Source organism: Melozone crissalis, unplaced genomic scaffold (assembly GCF_028551555.1).
Source record: "Melozone crissalis strain CALT ecotype California unplaced genomic scaffold, PUWL_Pcris_2 ptg000029l_1, whole genome shotgun sequence".
NCBI classification, from domain to species: domain Eukaryota; kingdom Metazoa; phylum Chordata; class Aves; order Passeriformes; family Passerellidae; genus Melozone; species Melozone crissalis.
This window is the reverse complement of record NW_026535807.1, coordinates 22,487,347-22,509,798: the sequence shown is the minus strand read 5'-3', so window position 1 is coordinate 22,509,798 and position 22,452 is coordinate 22,487,347. Positions and strand designations below refer to the sequence as shown.

General features: G+C 40.5%; 1 protein-coding gene across 1 annotated transcript in view; it reads left to right on the top strand.

Annotated features, from left to right (window-relative positions):
- The window catches only part of FGD3 (FYVE, RhoGEF and PH domain containing 3), a 95,055-nt gene that overhangs the window by 36,656 nt on the left and 35,947 nt on the right, over window positions 1–22,452 (top strand). The window contains 3 exon segments of the mRNA XM_054281184.1: window positions 12,264–12,434; window positions 16,780–16,948; window positions 18,016–18,613. Coding sequence (XP_054137159.1) covers window positions 12,264–12,434; window positions 16,780–16,948; window positions 18,016–18,613 — 938 coding nt within the window.

Below are 22,452 nucleotides of genomic sequence, written 5' to 3'. Positions count from 1 at the left end.
TCGTGATCAATGGCAGTCCGTGAGCTGGGGTGAGTCAATCATTCCCAGAGTGGAGCAGGGTGGCCAGGGCATAATCAGGCCTTATTGCAATTCGTGTATGCATGTGTTTGCTGGTTTTTGGTTTTCTTTTTTGGAAGGGCTATGGAGGGCTCAGTGGTGTTTGCTGACACCAGCATGCTGCAAAAGGAATCAGGAAGTGTCCTAGGCAATTGGGAGTTGTATTAATGTTACTGTTTTGTTCTTTATTGATGGATGCCAACTCAGATCCTCACTTTACATGTAAAGATATTGCTCTGAAAGGTGTCTTGTTCCTCTCCTTGTGAAGTTGGCAGTAGTTAAAGCTCTCTGGGGCCAATATGCCATAATAGATCTGAAGAAACTCCAACCAAACAAAAATTATTTATCCATAACCCGTTCTAAGCAACTGATAGGATTATGATGTTATTACTAAATTACGCTTTCACTGTCAATTATTGTAGGAGCTCAAGATTGTAAATTCATTACAAGAGTCATTTATTATCTGAAATAATCTTGTAGTGATTTTCTTTTACTGTTTTTCTTGTACAGTGAAAATTCTTTGCATTTTTCATAATAGCATCTAAATTTCTCTATTGACTTTTATTTTTAAATCCCTCCAGTCATCCTTTCTTAATAATGCAGCTTTGCCAACAAACATACATTTTATGCATGGAGATTTCTGCAATAGTGAAAGAATAATATGGAGTAACGTTGCAGAAATTATAGAGAAACCAGTAATTTATTGAAACATGACTGCCATGCAGTATGTGCTGTTTTATGCAATATAATTTTAAACACAAACATTCAGCTATCCTGTGCAAGTGACATAGATTATAATTATCCACGTTAGCTATGCATACATATTGGAAAATGCTAGTTGCCTGTTATATTTTATGTAATGATAGACCACACTCTAAGTTAACTTCAGAATTGAAAGCTATCACCTAAGCAAGGCAGAATGTGTACTATTTTCACAATAATAATTTGAATGCATATTTTGGGTTAATGATCTGATTCTGAAATTGTTGCCTGTTCTTGTCCAGCTTTAAAAAAATTATTTATTTTAAAAAATTATTTTAAAGTAATTTCTGGCAGATTTGAAATTCAGTTTTGAGATTGTGGGGTTTTTTTTCTTTAGAATGAAAATTTAGCAGTCATTCACTCGGATTTTATTTTTTGTGATTTATAAGTTATGTCCCAAATGATAACTAGGGTTCTTGAAAAATGTCCTTTGTTTTCATGTTGTACTGGCTATGGATTGGATGAAAGTGCAATTGTAGATAACTGGAGAGATGGAATAGCTGCTATAGATATAATTAATTAACTGAAGTTTTGTTGAGAAAACTAATACTAATTCCTTTTACTCCAGTTTTTCTCTGTACTCTGTATTACAGGCCTTTGATCTGGTGTTACTTTCTTTGGAGCTTGTCAGGCTGAAATAAAAGATACTTTATCCTGTCCTGTGACTGGGATCCAAAATACTGGAGCTGGTTCAGTGGTTTTCAGTCTCTTCCACTTTATTTATCTGTGTGCTGTTCCCATGGACACCTTTAACCTTTCCCAGGTTCTTTTTCTTGCTCTCACTTTGGATCTTAGAGACTGTGGATCACAGAGTGAGGAAGCATTCATCTAAGAGAAGGAGATGGTCATGCAAGTGAAAGAGTGCTCTTTGCTCTTGGTTCCTCCATCTGCAATGTACAGAACGTGGTTGTGTGTCCCCTCAGAGCTGGAAGAGATGTGGAGTTTGACCTCAGGAGTGGCTCTGGGATAACCTGGGTGTGCAGGTCTCTGGAGGAGCAGGCTGCAGAGCCTGAGGCCGCAGAGAAGGGTAAAGATGGTGTTCTCTAGTCAGCTGAGAAATCAGTGCAGTGTAGTGTGGACCTTTGGTCAATGTCATAGGCTGCTCCAAGTCTCCAAAAAGTAGAGACTCACAGTGGCATTTTCTTGCGCTGGATTTGCAGTCATTGTGTGGGATTGCTTTGTTGGAAGTATAGATATGAGAAAGAGGCACAGGACTAGGGATGCTTTTGCTGTTAGCCTCTCAGTGCTGTCCAGGCTCTTAAAGGCTCTTCCAAACTGCGACTGTGCTTTTGTGAGCCCACGTGGCACTCAATCACCCAGTCCACAGCCGAGGCACCACAGCGACCTGCTTGCTTCTCATTGCTGCCCATGTTCAGATTATCAGTCAGAAATCTGACTGATTTATTCAGTTTTATTCTGTGTCCTTTTCTCCATATAGGAGTCAATATTTGAGAACGTTATTTATTGGTAATTTACATTATTATTTTGTTACATTTGTTTTAAATGGGACAAAAAATATTATACATGTCACATTGTAATATGTGTGATTGACCTAGTCAAACCAGCAGCCTACTCTGAGTGGCCCTGCTTTGAGCAGAGGGGATGGACTGGGTGATCTCCACAAGTTCCTTCCAAACTCAAAGAATCTGTGGCTTGGCCATTTTCTATCAAAGCTCTCAACTTCAAGTAGAATGTTACTGAGCCACACTGAGAGCTGAAATATGTCTTCTTCTAGTGATTATTTTGAAATTGTTCTGGATTTTGAAACATGCAGCTCTGCTGTCAAAATAGTGTAAAAATACTCCTTGTGTGTTTCAATAATGAAGTTGTATTTTCTTAATTTCTGCAGTGTGGAGTGACAGCACTTTGTGATCACACAGAAAAGCTAGACCTGCCCTGCAAAGCTTGCTTCTGTAGCAAAGAACCTGAGCTCAGTTTTGAGCTACTTTTCACTTACCTGCTTTTATTTAGTACCTAAATAGACTTTTAAATCAGCAAAGGCTAATTATTGGTTTACTAAAACTAATGAAACAATTCAGGATTATAAAGAGAAAGAGAGTTGGTTGGGACACTGTTAGAGATGAATTATATTGTCATTAAATCTTAAGTGGAGGGTAATTTTTACTCATCTTGCTGGTTAAATAAGATCTTACACATTGCAATGTGTAGCATTAAGAAGATGCACAGGCACATCTGCTGAGCAGAAAGAGAGATCCTTGCATGCTGCTTTTGTCATTAGGAATAATTTAGTAAGCTTTCAGTAAGAGAAGAAACAAAGCACACAAAGCATTTTTTGACATGGTTTTGAATGAAGGCTGGAATTTGCTCATAGGACTTGACTGGGCTGTTTCTCATCATTTTGTCTTTTAAATCACTGGAAGGTGGGCAGTGTAATGCTTTTCTCTGTTCGGAGAACAGAGAAACTCTTCCTGCAACTCTGGGAATTGGAGATCTGCCATCTTTCTCTTTGTTCTTGGGAGAGAATCCCAAAGACAGTAAATCACACAGCTGCAGGTAACCTGAAAGGAACAAATTGAGATGGCTTTGACTGCAGTAATTTGTTTGTAGAATAAATCTCTTTAGGTTTTCACAGTAATGGATCGCTTTGGTATTGCAATTCCTGTGTTTAAGTAGTACAGATGTGAAGTTGTGGGTATATTATTAGGCTGAAATAGTTCATTGATTTGCAAAATCAGAAATCAGTGTAATTATTAATTGGGACTCTTTCATCATAATGAAAAACCTTTTACTTGTCAGGGGAAAAAGAAAAAAAAAAAACAAACCTGTGCTCATCTAAGAGGAAAGCCTCAGGAATTCTGAATAAAGATTCTGTCTGCATCCCTTCACCAGGATCTGGTTTGTGCATCTTACAGGAGGCTCATCCAGTGTGGGCATCTTAGAGGTGGTATAGACATCTGACATCAGTGAGGGCTCTGAGGCTGTCAGGCAAAATGATAGCTTCATCTTTGAAAATCCGTGGTGAAAATGCATTTATAGTTGCAGCTACACACTGCACCTCATGCTCAGCTGCCTTTGGCTGATCTCTGGGGACACTGTAGAGAGATCAGTTTGGTATGGGGTGTTCCCTTCTGGGAGACCAGGAGTTGTCCGTGGGTAAGCATCCCTGTGTCATGGAGGAAGCAGCCAGACTAAATCTGGAGACCAGAGCTAAACCAAGTTAATTACCAGAAACATGAGATGCAAAGTGAGTTTGAATGGGAAAGAGGCAGGAGGAGGAAAAGATACGTTAAAATGCTGATGCTGAAAGACTGAAAAGTGGTGGTGTGTGCGACTTGTCCTGTAAGTCAGAGAAATGCCCTTGCTTATGCTCACCTGGCTAGAATAAGAACAATGAGGGTAAAATTATGGTCAGAAATACTTCACTATAACTAGAACTTCCTTTGAGAGAGTTCTAGCCTGTTACAAGTGCTTACTTTATTTTTACTCTGTGCATGTTATCTGCCCAATATTCAATCCTGAACTCAGGAAAAAATTAGAGAAAGGCCCATTTATCTTCCATCTTCAATGAATCCTTTTGCAAAAGAAAAAATCAAAACAAAACACGGTCTTTCAAATTAATGAATTCTGGGTTTCATGTTAGTTATAATGAAATATATGAATGAAAACCAATTCCCCTTTTCCCTTCTAAATTAGGCACATGCAACAACCTAAGATGGACTTTGATATCTGGACCTTGGCATCTGCACCTTGGCCAATGCAGGAATTAAGTCTTGAAATCTACTGCTGAAGTTAAACAAGTTGCTTTGCATTTCATCACACAAAAGTAAGACAAGACTTGTGTGCACCAAAGAAATGAGTCTGACTGGTCATCCCTTCTTACCTCCATTTTCTCTAGTAGAGGAACAGTGTTTGACAGTCCCATGTGATGGCTGAATCTCCTGTTGTGTGCAGCATTCTGGCAGGGCTTTTGTCTCCTTCAATGTCAACCAGGCTGACACCTACCCCAGGCTCCTTCTCCTTTTCTTTGTCACTCTTTATGCCTCAGTCTTTTTATGTCATCTAACCTGCTTTTCTTACTAGATGGAGGAGTCTCAGGGGTTTTTCTCTTCTACCTTTGATCTTGTGTCACAGAAAGTAACTGTGATGATCATTTTTGCCTAATTAAACCATTTCCTCATTTGAGGGGGAAAATCAGCTAAATGTTTCCTCCAGAAGAATGAGATTTTCACAGCCTCTTTGTTATATTTTGTTAGATCATAAAAGTTTGTAACTGCCTTCATTTATGGGGATTTGATGTTCAGTATCCCCTAACATCCATTCTCTGTATGTCAATATGAAGAGCAGGCCAAATGTAAACACTGAGAAGACTATGGCTAAATGCAGGAATTTGCTTACCAATGAATAGTGTCCAGCCCTAGACAAAGATAATAAACATGTTTTTTTCAAATTGGAAACCTGTTTCCCGTGTGCCTTGTCTGTTTCCTGTACGGGAATGTCACTGGAGGTTTGAAATCATAATGCCAAAGTTTCAGGGACCAGATCTGTAAAGATATGGCAAATTCTGAGATATGACAGAAATGCTAATGCAAAAGTTACTGATGGGCATCTGTGTCCAAGTCAACTGAGAGACAAAACCTAAGGCCAAACTGATACTCTCCAAAGGGATTCAAATATAAACAAAATCTGAAAGAATAACTTTGGTACAAGTTTGTCACAGAATAGCATGGAAGAACTTGAGCGTGGCCACTTCGGTGGGTGTCAGTCTCTTCTCCCGTGTAGCAAGTGACAGGACAAGGTGAAACAGCCTCAAGTTGTGCCAGGGGAAGTTTAGGTTGGATATTAGGGAAATTTTTGTCACTGAAAAGGAGGTCAAGCCCAGCACAGGCTTCCCAGGACAGTGGTGGAGTGCTCAAAAAGTGGAAGTGTTCAAAAATGTTCAAAAAAATGTGTAGAGGTGACACGTGGGGGACATAGTTTAGTGGAGAACATGCAGATGATGGGGAGATTGATGGTTCAACCTGGTGCTCTTAGAAATCTTTTTCAATCTTAACCATTCTGTGATCCTGTGATACTGTGGAGAAGCACACAACGTTGACATTGGTTCGGGACATTTACTGTGTAGTTCATTATCACGCTCAGCAGCACTGCAGACATAGATCTAGAAATTACAACATTTGTGTTAAACCACATGACTACTTAAAAAAATCTCCCAAGCCCCCACAAAATCCATTAATCCTCATCTACTCTCCAGCAGAGTTTAGATTATAATCACTTAGAAGTTTATTAGCAAAGAAATAATTACATGTGGAGTTTTCCACTCTTGGGACTTTGGTCCATGTAGAGCTTTGATAACAGTGATGCACAAGGAGGAGCTGCTTCACCACAGTCCCTCCTTCTCTGCAGGAGATCCTCAGGCTGGACTCGTCCCTGGAGTGGCAGCTGGATGAGCCAGGTGCCCTCTTACAGAGAGGTTTCAGTGCAGCCCTGTAATTTGGGGCTGACTGCTGTGGCTGAAGGGAGGCTGGGGCTGAGCAGCAGACTGCATGTCCTCAGTCTGTGTGTGTGTTAACAGAGGACTCAAAACACAGTCAGTACAAACACAAGACTTTTTTTTTTAACTTTGTACCAATAACCCCAGGAGCCGAAGGTAAGTTCTTGCTAACTGCAGTACCACATCCTGTTTCATACAGGAAAGAAAAATATTTTTGTTTTGAGGCTTTATTGTGCCTGTTTTTAGTCTTGGAGGAGAATATATTCTGTGGTGCTTTTTCTTTCTCATTTTCCTTTTGAGTGAATTTATTCTGTTCTCAGTATGGCTTTTCTGGTTGTTGCTTCCACTCCTCAGGCCCCCTTGGAATCCCTAGGGTTGGAAGCTGGCCCTCCTTCCCATTCAGCTGATGTGGTTTTCCCCTTCACTCATTTTTTGGACAGAATTTTCTTGGCAGCCTGCTACAAAATAAAAATAAAATAAGAAATACCACTTTCCTTCTTAACTAAGGAAAGATGACCTTCCATACAGTTAGTGACAGATTCTGATTTTTTGTTCTGGAAAAGAGTTTAATTTTTCTCTGTGGCAACTCAGTGGCAACTTGAGTTGATTCTGTATTATGTCTCAAGAGATGGTATCATTGCCACTATGGTAGAAATTATGGGGCATATTTGACTGGCCTTGGAAGGATCCTTGCTTTGTGCTGTCTGTGGGGGATGTAGTGGCCAGCTGCACTCAGAGCAACATAAAACACCTAACAGTAGAGTGCCTGCTTGATTTTTTTTGTCTGTTTTTTTTTTTTTTCCTTGCCCCAGTGTAAAATTGTATGTAATGACTTTATAGCAGCAGGATTTCTGAGATGTGCTTGTAATTTTGTCTTTCTTTACCTTGTAATTGAGTAAGTATGAAGATTTTGTCAGGAATTTGGTTCACACATTTGTGTTAACTAGTGCTGCAATAAAGAATTCGATGTGGATGCTTCTCATTTATGTCACTCAGAAATCTTCTCCTGACCATTGTAATTATATAAATGTAAAGTAAACACTTAAGAATCACTTTTATAACCAGTTTTCAATAGCAGTTTGCCAGCTAACCCATATCTAAGAGAAAAGCCCTAGTGCCCAAGCTGCCCCTGCAATGGTGGGGGGCCAGAGAGCCTGTACTGACACTGCATTCCTGCTTCATGTAGAACTAACAGTGCCAGGAGTGTTTCTAGCTGGAGAAATGAGGGTCTGCAGTGTGAAGTTTTTTTATTTACATGCAAGATAGAAAATGAGGACTGTACTGTAGTACCCTGTCTAGGGAGCATTGAGTGGGACAAGGAGTGTGCTTTATTGTTGAGAGGAAAGGGCTGATGTACTTCTCTTGAAAAGCTAATTCTTCAATTGAAAGTATACCAGATTAAAAGAGTAATGAAAATTCTGTAGTGCTTCCTTTAAAGCAGTTGTGGAGAAATCCCTTGCTGCAGGATCAAGTATGAAATGTCCCAGAGGCAGAGAAGTGTTGGAAAAGCTTTGCACAGGTACCTGGGTTATGTGCTGTTCTGGATAGGGCAATAAAAACAAGAATGCAATGACAGATACAGAGACTGCACTCAAATGAGTGTGTAAAAGAGGTTTTTACTCTTTGTATGTAAAAACCTGTTCGAGGAGAACAGAAGTCAGAGCTGAAAACTCCTCTGGAATATGCCTGCTGTGATTCAGATGATGAGATGTAAGGGGTGTGCTAGTGCTGGTAAAGCACAGCCTTTATTTGGATTAGCTTGCAGGAATGTACCATAGGAAAATCTAATGAGAATAAAGGCGGGGTATTGTGATCCAGATTTATGGAAGATACAATGAAAATGATGTTCAGTAGTGACACTTGAGAAGCTATGAAACATCTGTTAGAGCAAGCATTCTCACCTAAGGCAGTTAAAATTAGTCAGAGCAGGATAAAGGTACACCAAATCCCAAATTCCCAAATACTAGTGTTATAGGTCTAGGGAAGCTTTTGGTACTTTCTTGTGCTTTGCATGCACAAGTTTGTTAATTTCAACAATGTGCTTCTTTCACAAAAAACTTTTTTTGTGTCTGTGTTTCCGTGGTGGGGTGAGATGAACTGAATAGACCAAATTTCTGGCAGCCCTGCTCAGACTGAGCAATTTGTTAGGGTTTGTCACGTTTGGGTTTTTTGTAAGAGTTCAAGCAGCAGCCCCTCTGTGTCTCCTCGAAGATGGAGTCTGCCCTGAAATGCAGCATTCATTCAAAAATTTTAGATTTTGCTTCATCCTTTATCATTTCCCATGGAGATTCTGATGGGAGAGCAGGATAGGAGAAGAATCTTTGAACATCTTCAAGACATTTGATGTAAATCTTTGAGCAAGCTCCATCCCATGCTGGCAGAATTGCACTTATTGTCACTTTTGTGGTCCCTCATTTCCCTTCTTAGGCTGTGAAGCAGACTGAGAGTTTGCATGCTGAGAACTGTGTTTTTGTTGGTTTCCATGACATGTTACTACTGTTACTGACTGTTCTTGCATTAATGTCAAACTATATTTAATTAAAAAACTCTATAAAAATATGAAGGAGGCCTACAAGAGAGCTGGAGATGGATTTTTTACAAGGATATGTAGTGATAGAACAAGGGCGAATGACTTCAAACTAAAAGAGCTTAGGTTTAGGTTGGATGTTAGGAAGAGATTCTTTTTGAGGTTGGTGAAGTCCTGGCACAGGTTGCTCCGAGAAGCTCTGGCTGTTCCATACCCAGAAGCATCCAAGACCAGGCTGGATAGGACTCTGAGCAACCTGGTCTAATGGAAAGGGATTGGAACAAGATAGTTTTTGTTTAAAGTGCCCTCTGCCCCAAACCATTCTGAGGATCTATGATTCCGTAATCTAGCTTTCTCTTTTCTATTTCAGAAGATTCAGGCTTCTAAACCATCCACATCCTTTGTATCGCATTTCAGATGGTTTGAAAGTCAAAGCCAGCAGTAATCTCATGTGACTTGTGCTTAGCACAGCTCCTCCATGGGCATTTGCCACGTTTATATGCTTTGACTCACCAACCGCAGTGGTGGTCGGAAGTGAGCTGGGGGAGGTCACTTCCTGTGAACATGGCATTTAACCCATGAAATGAAAGCGGCAGCAGGAGCTGCTCTTCCTTCTTTTTACTTGTCTTACAACTTAAGCAAGTAAGAAAAAATGTGTGAGTCTCTGCTCAAGCACAAGTAAGTGATATGCCTCTCTTTTGGTGGGGAATTGCAGTCCATGCCAGATTCTTGCTTGCTTTGGAACACAATGTTTGTTTGATTGCATCTGTTTCTGAAAGCTTACGGTGGTATCTCTGCTATCACTCTTTTTGCTGAATTTGATGTTTTGGAATGCCTGAAAAATGTAAGCTGATTGTTGTCAGTGTCACTGAGCTGGGTTCTATAGCGGGGCTGTACAGCCTCAGCACAAACACTGCCTTACACCCCTGCCGAAGTCTCAGCAGGAGGACGGGAGGAAGAGGTGAGCTTTAAGTAGGTTTGAGCAAAATGCTGGAGCTAATAAAGCAGCATAAGACGAAGAATTAATGTGTGAATTTATAAAATAAGGGTCAAAACAGCTACTTTGCAGTACTGTAAGTAGCTCGTAAGAGGTTTTAGCCTAGACAAAAGGGGTGTCTGGTGGTGCCACACATTTAAACCAATGAAGGAACCACTAGCTTTTGTTTTCAGTATAAATGTAAGGTGGCTCACAGCAATGAATCCCAGGAGGAAAGAAACAGCAATTGGGGTTTAATTCCTTTTGAAATTTCACAAAATGATACCAACATGTGACAGTGGTTGAAAAAGAATGGGGAATGCTTAGGGTAACTGGTACTTTATCCCAAGCCAGCATGGGGTAGCTGGGCTCAGCTTAGGATGTCCAGTTGGGGATGTCCTGGGGATGTGGTGCCTGAGGGCAGGAGAAGCTGTGGCTCTCCTGCTTCAGCGCCTGTGGGGGACTGTGGACGTGTCTGGCATCTACCAGGAATTCAGTGCTTTGCCAGATCTGAAACCAGTGCTGTGCCTGTGTCATCACACAACAGAGCACAGATTAGAGGGGTCTTCTCATATTTTCTAGAGCTGTGGTAGGGGCAGAGATTTGTCCGTTGAGGAATTGGATCACTGAAGCAGTTTTTAAGAACATACAACATTGCTAGATTGCATTCCAGTCACATGCTAGTAAATACCTGCTGAAATATTGGGCTCTGTTTTCTGCATGCTGCCCTTTTAATTTTCTCAAATTCAGGCTTTTCCCTTGTGCACTATTTTAATTTCTGGCTGTGTTGAGCTACTGTTCATAAGGAAGAAGTTCTAGTCCCTCCCCTTAAAATCTGGCCTGTGGCAGCACTGCTACTGTCACAGGTAGCTTTTGGTACCCAGAGCCAAGCCATCAGCGTAAATTCTGTCAGTGATGATGTGTTTGCAGTAATCTATTAATCTGCTCTAATAATCCTTTCTGTTTTCACCGCATTTTTCTGTTAAATGAAATTATATTTGAATAGAACTTAATACTTAAAATTTCCTGGTTTTAGCTGGAAGGATGTTTTAATAGCTGGTCTCAAATCTGCTGAAAAGATGTTTGTGGTAGAAATGCTAATGAAGCTTCGACCAGCAGCAACTGGCATCCATACATGGGGAATTCAGGGATTGTATATTTGGGTGGCAGAGATCAGTAAGTAGATTTGTGCCATCTGAATCTATTTTTGACAACAAAATCTGCAGTCTGCATGGCTCAGACTCCAGGGGCTTTATTCAAAAGGTCACATCCTGATTTAATACCATTAATATAAATATAGGAAAATTTAGTTGATGTGAATGGGAGTGCTTTTCATTTCAGGCTTTTGATCTTAATAGGAATCTGGGAGAAAGTAGGTTGCATTTTTGAAGCTAAAGCCATGTTGTTGAAGATATCACAGAAAGGCAAAGACGGATTTTTCACCTTTAGATGTATTCTTTCTATGTGATGTAGGCCACCCTCCACTCTGGTGAGATTCCGGTAAATTCAGCTAGTCCATTTCAAAACAGTAATAGGGAAAGAATGTTTTCTTTGCTATTTTTTTGTGCATTTATGTCAAATTTCTAAATTTGATGTGTTTTCCATTTCTGAATACTGCCAGAACCCCATATATTTATATGTTCAAAAGCAGCAACTTTAAAACACATTCCTTTTTAAATTCTTTTTTCAGCCTTCTTATCACACACTAGAAAAGCTGATGTAAGGGTTTTATGTAGTCTTGCCACAAATCCAAAAAAACTCCAAATTAAATACTGTGGGGTCCATGTTGGTTTGTTTGCTGAGTCTTCACAGAATTGAATCAAGAATGTAAAACAAAAAAACAACAATCATATTAATCACTTCTTTCTCTCTGTTGCCACTGGATTGTATCTTAATGGCATCTTCTACACTGGAGCTTTTCCAGGCATGTTAATCTTTTACATAAGGAGGAATAATAATTAACTGGAGGGATTAAATCTGAAGAAATGGCACTTGTACCATTCCCACCACATGAAACATATTTCTGAATCATCCTTATACAGTTGTATTTTATCAAGTAACAGAACATTATATGCTACAACACTTGTATTTCTTTCTGGAGAAATCATTTTGAAATGTTTTTTAACTTTTATATTTTCTCTTTTATTATGGGTGCCTATGGTAAAGATGTAAATAATTCATTAAAGGCAGGATTGCGGAAATTCTGCCTGTCTTATCAGTCAGGCAGTTTAACAGGATTATTAATGCTGGTATATTGATTGTAATAACTTGTGAGTGAATGGCTCATCCCTCTCCTTTCCCCCTTCCCTTCTTCAGGAACTTGAATGAGTGATATAATTCCAGAAGTAGCACAAATTTTCTTCAGGATCAACAGAACATATACTAACTTTTTTCCTTCCTTCCTTCCTGCCTTCCTGCCTGCCTTCCTGCCTGCCTTCCTCCCTTCTTTCCTTCCCTCCCTCCTTTCCTTCCTTCCCTCCCTCCCTCAGGTTGCCCTTGTTCTCCTTTTCAAATCAAGTGTCACATTGACTCCAGTCCTGCGTTGGAAGCATGTGGGGAACTGCAGCACATCAGCTCAGCACAATGTCTCCATCAGGCTGGAAGGAAGCCCAAAACCAAAACTGCACTGGCCAAAATGCATCCTCTACAGAAACCCCAAGGTAGGTGGCTTTGTCCTTTTAGAAATTGTACAAGTTTCTATTGCACAGGAAGTATAATATTTTAAAATTATTGCTTCAGTTTGAGTCACAGCAAACCAGTTACTTTTGCATTCTAATGTATAGCTGGGATGGTTTTATTATCTTCATTTCCCAATGTTAAATAACCATGTAGAGGACCCTTCAAGAAGAAATTGATTCAGCAATAACTCGTTACTTAACTTGTCACTTTATATTTCTTGTCCTGTTGGTATACCTCATGCAGCTGTGAATTGTAAGTTGAATTTAACAACATTGTTTATATTTTTGATAAATTTTTTTAGAAGTATTTTAGGTAATAATATCTTATTGTCAAAACCTGGTCTGTTTTCCATTTATTTTAAGAACTACATATGGCAACAGGAAATGCCTAAATGGAGCAAATGTATTTTGAAAATATAACGTAGAAGGTAAACCAATCACCAATGGGTTGTGGTACTTCCACAGAACTGCCAGCTAATAGTCAAATAGATGGCACACCCAAAATATGATGGAAGAGGAGCCAGGAAGTAGTGTGTTCCAGCTGTTCTGGTCTCCCCAGGCTTCTGAATTCTACAAAAAAGATTGCAGATTCTTGAAAGAGTAGAAATTGTTTTCATGTTTCTTCATCAGTGAAATGATGTGTCGTCTTTGTAATGCCAGCTTGCCAAGAGTCCTACTCTCACCACCCCATGCTTTGTAGAATTAATTACACTAATGTGTGTAATGGGTGCTTGCCTAAAGGGAATTGGAGATGCAAAAAGCATGGAACTTGAAAGGTATTTGAACAAAGGAAGCTAAGCCTCAAGAAGATACTAAGTTCATAAACCAAAATGTTTAGAAGATATGGGTTCATGTGATAGATGGTCATTGTCATCTGAAAAAGAAGATATTCTTGTGTTGTACACTCTAAGCCATTGCACTACCACCCCATCCCAATTAAAATATCTATACAAAAGCAATTCAGCCTTAAACAACAACAAAGAAAGCATAGTATTTTCTGCTTCTGGAAGTAAACCTTAAACATTAAATTAATATACTACTTCATGCTTGAAACATCTCACAAGGTCTGTGTCTTTATGGAGCTTTCACCTGGAGGTCTTGGTAGCCCAAGTTTAATTAATGATTGTTCCATGAATGTTGTTATTACTGGCAACAAAAAGGAATAGCAAAAGTGTCTGTTCAGTGAGAACTGGAACGAATTCATCTGGTGCAAATACTTTGCTGTTGTATTCATGGGCACTGATTTCCAGTCACTGAGGATGTTTTTTCTATGTGTGTATTTCAGAAAGTTGGAGGGGCCCTAGATAGCTTGATTCGAAGCCATGAGCTGCTGTGTAAAACCTTCAGGAGAAGGAGGAATGAGGAGATACCTTCCCAGCACATGGCTTCAGCCTTCAGGCAGCACCTGAAAGTGCTTTGTAATGTTGGTATCTCCCATGTAGCAAACTTCTAGTTTTAATTAGAGCCAAAGAATCACAGTTTGGGTGGAAAGGGAAACTTAGAGCTTATCTTGTTCCATTCCCTGCTATAGGCAGGAATGCATTCCACCAGACCAGGTTGTTCCAAGCTCTGTCCAACCTGGCTTGGACACTTCCAGGGACAGAGAAGCCACAGTTTCTCTGGGCAGCCTGTGCCGGGGCCTCACCACCCTCATGGGGAAGAATTAATTCCTAATTAATTAGGAATTAGGAAGAATTAATTCCTAATATCGCTTCTAACCCTGCTGTCAGTCAGGAAGCCATTCTGTCTTGTCCTAGTGCTCCAGGCCTTTGTCCAAAGTCCCTCTCTGCTTTTCTTGGAGACCCTTTAGTCACTGGAAGGGGCTCTAAGCTCTTCCTGGAGCCTTCTCTTCCCCAGGCTGAACACCCTGCCAGCTTTCTCAGCCCAGCTCCCGAGCAGAGAGGCTGCAGCCCTTGCAGCATCTCTGTGGCCTCATCTGGTTGCAACTGGTCAACATCATTCTTGTTTTGGGGGCCCCAGAGCTGCAGGTGGGGTCTCACCAGAATGGAGCAGAGGCAGAGAATCTGCATTACCTGGTGCTCATGCTATAGGTGGGGATGCAGCCCAGGACACTACAAGGTTCTGGGCTGTCAGTGCATGTGCTCAGGTCATGTGAAACATCTTGACAGCCACACCCCAAAGTGCTTCTTCCTGGGGCTAATCTTGATCCATTCTCCACCCAGTCTGCATCTGGAATTGCCCTGACACAGGTGCACTTGGCCTTGAACCAAGGTGGCCTTGAACATCTGGTGTGGCTGAAATTTTGCTTGCTAAGTAGTCCTTGGTAGGGTTAGTGGCTTTGCCTCCATGTTGAAGTCTTCATTTCTCAACATTACTTCAGTAGGTAAAAATTCAGAATTAACGAAAGTGTTTTCCTGCTTCCTTTTGGTCCAGTGCAGAATTTGTTGTCTGATGTGATTCAGATGAATCCACTAACAGGAAAGACATCAAATGTTTACATGGACAGCAGTGAGACCCCGTGTAAATGCTTTGATATTATTATAAAACCTTGGGTGTATGGAAGGCCTGATGGGGTATGTGGGGTGGGTTCTGACATGTCTGCCTGCTGCACTGTGCACCCTCTGTAAGGAGCACAGAGCTTATCTTTGGTTGATGGGCCAGATGGCTGTGTGGTTACTTGTTTTTAGGTTGTTTTTTATTTTTACATGGAGAAACGTGGTCAGACGCTCACTGATCACGTGGTGTGCACTTGAAAACCTGGTGAACAAAACACAGATTTTTACCATCCCATTTATATGCAAGAAGATTTTCTTCTCCTGTTTCCCTGTTATTCCTGTATAAGATAGGGCTTGTAGAGGTCCTAACATCTTTGTTTTATGATAGGAATTTCAGATGATTTTGGAGACTGGGCAAATCAGTCCTCTTATAGGAAGTGACCTCTTAAGGCTCAAATCTTTAAAAATTTTGATTTTATTCTTTCATGCTGAAATAAACTCAGTAATGTAGGAAGTCTAAAATCTGACCTATACTCAAAACTCCAAAATGCTTTAACACCTCTTCATCACTGACCTCAGACGCTGTCTGGCTATGGACTACTATGGCAGTTCCCCATTGGCTGGAGCAGGGCAGACATCTGGGCTGATGTGGATCTTAGAACAAATGCAGAATGAAGGGACTTATGCAAGAAAGGGACAATTGGAATTTACCTTTTGCGCGCATATGCCTCAGTTTATCCTCCTAAAGAAAGTAACCCTGGAATTACATTCAGAACAGTTGTCAACTCAAGCCCCATTTACAATGCTGATCACATGTCCCAACTGGATGATCAGAGTCAGAAACGGCTGGAAGAAACTGTTTTCAAAAATGTTTTTTCAAAATACAACATGTAGTTAGAATTTCCTCACATAATGTGTCAACTCATTGGATAGTCTAGATTGGAGGGCACACTTGGCAGTCTACTCCATGCAGTGTGTGCTTTGGGAGCAATCCCACAGCCAGTTTTCCTGCCTTCCAATGTCATTTTTTCCTATGGGAGTTGTTTTCCCTATATGAAACCATGACAGCATGGGAACTTGTTGCCATGAGTTACTGCCTGTCTATGCTAAATAATTTACTCTGCAACTAATGTAAGATCTGAATAATCTTTTTAGAATGACATTACATTTTAATGCCATTTTTAAAAAATACTGTATTAAACTTTGTACCTTGGCCTCCTTGTGAGTCCTGAAGAGGAATGTGAGTGTTCTTACAATACTTGTTTTATTTATACCATATACAACGCAACACAGAACCAAAAGAGGAAGGAAATTTGTGAAGACTAGTACACCACAGAAGAGAGGGGGGAGAGAGAAGGAGAGGAAGAAAAGCCATTATGTTCAGCCTGTGGCATTTTGGACCAAGCAAACGCAAGGCACTGAAATCCATGCTGGGGTTGGGCTTTAAAGGTTTATTTCGGGATATGGTTCATCCCTCTACCTTTTTTTTTTCCCAATATAAGACATTCAATGGGGTACCAGAATTTTGAGAAGTCATGGAAGGGGAAGCTCATTAGTGTGATTGAAATAGCAAGCAAACTTGCAAACTGAAGCGTAAGCTCTGCATCCTGTTTGGTAATGAGGAAGCAGTGCAGTGCTGCAAGCTGCTCAGTTTGCTAGCATGGCTAAGCCAGCTGTAGAGACACAAAATAGAAGCCTGCCATTTTTTCTTTAGCAGCTTGCTTTGGTGTAAGCAATACTTCAGGACTGCTCCAGTGCCGCTCATAAAAAATGAGGAAAGAGTGCATACCTCTTGGTCTGGATTTTGTTCCCAGTTTAGGATAAAGAAGATGGAGATTTATCCTCCTGTTTTTTCCCTTCTCTTTCATTAGTACCTCCTAAGCCTGTCCATCTCAAACCTGGGCAGGAAAGAATTCCTCCTGCACCATCTCGGCCTTTGCCAGCTGATCCCAAGTCATCAAGGAGCTTAGCACCTGGAGAGGAAGAAATACCGATATCAGCAGGAGTCAACACGCTCATTGAGAAATTTGAAAGTATTAGGTAAATATGACTTTGCCAGATCTGCTCTCCTCTCCCTTTTCTACGTTTTTAACTTGGAATGTAATAGTAGAAAACATTAACTATAATGATTCCCTGGAAAGTCCTCTTGGGATGTTTTCTACTGGAAGTGCAAAGTTTCACTGAGGATAAAGAATATTTTTAATACAAGCTGCAAATTTTAGTTTGTAACATGCAGTCATGTTTAAGGAGCTTAAGACCTGCTGAATTTGCTAAGGTTCTAACAAAGGCAAGTAGCCCATACTCTGCTTTTGTTAAGTTGGCTAGATGTGGGAATTGCATAATAGGAACTTGATTGTTATGACATGAACTAATTTAGCATTTTGTCCAACATACAATAAACATCAGATCTTGCTTCTTGGAGGCAGGGAAGGATATAGGGTACTGTGAAACAATGTCATGTAGAGCAGCAGCTGTTTTAAAACTTTGTAATGAAAGACACTAAATTGGATAAAATATATATATATTTTGGTGTAAAACCAGCTCAATTTGCAAACACATCAAGAACTTTTTCTGAAGAACAAATCTGCCTGATGGAGCTAATGATGGGGTTTTTTCCACAAAGAGGGAGATGGAGACAGTCATCATACTGTGCCTTGGAGTGTTATCACCTGGGTGAACCTGGTGTCTTTCAAAAAGGAAAAGTAGTGCCTTCTCATGCTTCAGTAGATCCTCTCTGGCAGAAAACACCTTGCCAAAAGGGCTTGGTTCTGTTGAAGAATGAGAGTTTCTGTTTAAATGAGCCCAGAACCAATTGCTTCTTTTTAGAGGCGATTTCATCTCCAAACCCTCAAACCAGACTGTTCTTCAAGGTACATGGAAAGCACTAAAGGCCCAGGATTCTGATGGTGCCATTTCAGTAGCATGTAGGGGTGATGTTTTCTCACTGGGTGTTGTTGGGTGATCATTATTATTGCAAATGTGCACACTCTTGCCTTCTGGGATTGTCAGTGGGATGCTTGAATCAAATGGCAATCACACCCTCTCTTTCAGGGCACTTGTGAAACCTGAGTATTAATATGACTGCGGTGCTTTGTTTTCACTCACAGGCAACCTGTACATATTCTTCAAAGAAACCAGCTAAATTTAGCTCTTAAAATGGAACCTGGCCTGGACTCATCCAAGCAGATGAGCTTGTGTGACCGTGACACAGTGGCTTCCAGTGACTCTTCCACAAATGACAAAACTGAATTGGATGAAACTGAGCCCAACATACCATGCAGCATGGATCTAACTAACACAGACATAATGAAAATTAAAGAGCTGAGCATAGGTGATAGCAAAAGCCATGAAGACAGTACTGCTGTGACTTTGAGCAAAGAGTCCCAAGAAGAGCTTGGCAGTAAAGACTCAACTGCAGAACTGAATGGGAGTGGTAAAATTCCCAACAGAGACAGTGGCATTGACAGTCCTTCTTGTAGTGTGGCTGGGGAAACATTCCCCAGTGAAGAAGGGGCCGAGCAGAAGAAGTCCAGCACGGCTGGGAACCCAGGAGAGATGGAACCTGACAGAAAGGGCACCAAACCTTCCTCTGTGGAGCAGAAGAGAGACTCCACGCAGGATGATGACAGTGACATTGATGAAGGAAGCAGTGAGGAGCAAGAGATAGCAGAAGTGCCAAAGTTGGAGTATTTGGATGTAAACAAGGTAAGGGAGTTGGTGGTTGCTATCGCGCGCTCAGAAACCAGTTCCTGACACTTGCATCACTTTAATACATTGTTTGGATCATTTGTTTCGTTGGTTTTTCATCAAAGGATCATGATAGTCAGTATTGTTTCCTGCTTTATGCAGGTCCTAACTTGTTTCTGACCTAGATAGTTTTTTAGAAAAGTTCCCAGCTACTTCAAAAGGTTTAATATAAGTGAATCCATCACAGCCAGAGGTTAGCTGTTAAAATTCAGGTACTTTTGTAGGCCAAGACTCCTACCTTGTGTTTGTTGCTTGGGTTTGTCTAGGTTCAGCTTGTTAGAGCATGTTCTTTTCCATGGAGCTCTCTGTTGTTCAGAGAGTTAATTGGCTAGTGCATCTTGCAGGGTCAGGACCTTGCATCTGAGTAGAATGGGCAGGATCAGAATCTTGTCTCACACAAAATTTGGAGTGTTTTTTTACAGAAACCTCTGCTGTTTTTGATGTGACTACTTCTTGAGTGCAAAGAAGTTGTTTTAATGGTAGTTATGTCAAATTACTCTTCAGGAAACTGAAGCTGGAAAAGAGATTTTTCTTTGATTCCGGAGTAATGTAGTCCAGTTGTGTGTTTGCAGCAGCTATGTAAGATTAATGACAGATTCCTTTGACTATCAGCTTATCAAGACAGTCATTTTTGGTAATAGTGCTGCTAAAAGGGATTCGATTTTTCCAGAAAAGCAGAGCAGAGTATTGCAAAATATCTGCAAAATATTCCACTTTTTGCACTTTTTGTTTGGTGGCTGTTTTTGTTTGTACTTGCAGGTGTTTGGGTTTGTTAGGGTCCCCCCCCCCCCACCCCAAGCCATGATGATAGTAAAGTTAATATGTGGGATTTTTGTGTTTTAAAGAATATGATCAGCAGCTGCAGCTAATGATCTGTAGCTAGTGAAATGCAGTGTCCACACCTCAGTTTTTATAAATCGTGTGGTTCTGTTGAAATCACCAAGTACATAATGATTTGTGCCAGTCAAGGGCTTGTCCCTTGGGAAAGGTGGACATTAGAATGCATTTCTTAGTTTCTAGGTCAATCATCTGATATAAATAAAAGAATGATGAAATGGCATGCAAGTTCTGTACCTCAGAGCTTCACAAGTGTGTTTATACCTACATACACACACTGTGACATACTTTAATTGTTTTATATTCATAATGTGCATGTATGTGCATGTGTGCCACTGAAATATTATTTGAAAGATATTAGTTGCAACAGGCCAGCAAGAAAGCCTAGAATTGTAGAATTTCCTGAGTTGGTAGGAACCCATAACAATCATCAAAGACCAACTCCTGGAAAATAATATATTACATTAAAAATCTTTAATCTGGTAATTAAATTTACAGTTTGGACTACGAATGCTGTATCAATCCAACTGGAACAACCCCAAGCTGAACACTTTGCCATCTGATTAAGAAGTGCTTTGATGACAAATACCACTGTTTCATATGATATCAATGATTTGATGGCTGGTTTTGAGTCTTGTTCCTTAGGTTATGTGTCCATATATATGAGGCTATAATTCTCTGGAGCTCACCTGGTAAATTTATGAGAGGTATCTCCAGAAGAAAACTCATTTGTTTTGGATTTTTGTATTACCCTCCCTCCTTTATGTGATGCACTGCAGGTTTTCCCATGCAGTTTGAGTTTATTTCCCCTTCCCAAAGGCAGTTTTGAAGCTCACCAAGCTACACTAAGTTACCTGGTTTTTGCAGTCACATAGAGGAGGAAGGCTGAGAGAGCAGCTGCCTGTTCTTCAGTGCAAAGATTGTGCCCTCTTCTGGGGACACATTGGGTGAAGCTAATTTCTGTGTCAAGTGTCCACATAAAATCATAGAATCATTATGGTTGGAAAAGACTTCGAAGATCATTGAGTCCAACCACTACTCAAACACTGACTGGCCCACTGTGTCCTGAAGAGCCACATTTACCTGTCTGTTGAACACTTGCATGGCTGGTGACTCCACCACTTCCCTGGGCAGCTTCTTCCAATGCCTGACCCTTCAGTGAATAAATTTTTTCCTAATATCCAATCTAAACCTCCCCTGGCATAACTTGAGGTCATTTCCTGCTCCCCTCTTTGATTCTGTTGCAGATTTGGGGCACTGTGGACTCAGGGTTAGAGTGAAGGGCCACAGCTTCCAGCAAGGAGAGCTAACATGATTCAAAGTTGACTTGTTCCATGGTTATTCTTAGGCTGGAATTTCACATCATCCTTGACAAAACTGATAATTTTCCTGCTTGAAAGAAGGCAGAATTCAATTGGCATCAGCTGCTCTCCTGGGAGCTGGGGAGCCCTCATCTCCTTCAAAAAACCTTAAGTTGGGAAAGCATTTTTCCTGCATTTCCCCTCCTACCCCTAGTACCAGGCTTTGCAGCTGCACCATGAAGGTAGCCAGTGGTCTCATTAAATATGAAAGCTGTTACAGTTGGAGGAGAATCATAAGTACAGCTGCAGAGTGGTTTAATGATGGATCAGTAACTCCTAGGATATCAGTGTAAGTGAAGATCATGAATAACTATTCTTTTCTACTTCAGTGATCCCTCTATCTTCCACCCAAGCTTGCACACAGCTCATGCTTGGGGAAGGTAACCTTACCTGATATGTGAGTGGTAATGTTTTATTTAGTCTAGGCTTAGCAATGCAGTGATTCTTTAGGAGTCTGCAGCAGTCTAAGAGGGCTCACTATTAGCACAAATTATGTTTTAAAATCTCAGAAGTGATTTACTGAGATTTCCAGTTATCTTTTATCAAAATAAAAATTAACCAAGGGGAGGTTATTAGTTTTGATAATGTCTCAGAAAATGTCAGGAGCTCCAGGAAGTGATGCACATTAATCTGGATGGTTACAAAGATGGTTGCAAAGAAAAGAAGTGACATAAAAGTGAGACTGAGGGACTGTTGTGCTCCAAAGTCCCAGGACTTCTGCTGACTGCCTGAGAGCCTGAGTAATGCTTCTGGGAGGGGTATCAGTGCTTCAGAGGGGTTTTTTTAGGCATTTTTTCACTAAGAGTCATATATGCTCATTTGTAATCACCAAAGCATGCTTTTCTCCCTCTGTCATGCTTCCTGATGTGTAAATAGTAACAATGGAGCCCCCCTTGGGTCTCATGCATTCATGGACCCATGCTTCCATTCTGCCTGTACATGGCTGGGGTTTCACATCTGATTTCATTGTCTAGTGTGTGTTGTAAAATTTGGCCTGTAATCCTGCTACTATGACCTTTGGGTGAGATTATCTCCATGTATATTCAGAAAAAAAGTCTGTATGTCAATGTTTTAGTCATAATGTTGGTTGAGAAAATTCAGATATGACATCATCATGATTTAAGTATCTTAAGGAAAATGTGATTTCAGTGCAACAAAGACAACCAAGCATAGGATAACTTTTCTGTATTATTTTCAGGATTGTTGAGTAGGAAGTGGCCTATAATATTTCTGTGACTTTTTGTGGTCTTTGCAGAGCTGACTGATGGAGTTTTGACACATAACCATGTATTATTTTAACCTAAGCTCTATCCCAGGAGCTCTCTTGCAAGATTTGCTGAAAGCCCTATGTGAGACTGATGCTGACTGAATGTAGTTGTGCACACCCATTGTATGGAAAATGGTTGCTGCAAGATTTAAGATGCAAATGCATTCCAAGTGTGAATCTGACCTTCATTAGAAACTGGTTCTGTTTGATTTCAGGCTGTTGTTTCTTTTTATTTAAAATGTGTTATAGACAGTTGCAGCTGAAAATGAATTTTTGAATCATTCACAAAGTGAAAGTGCATCATGCTGCCTTGAGCACTGGAGTGAATTTTG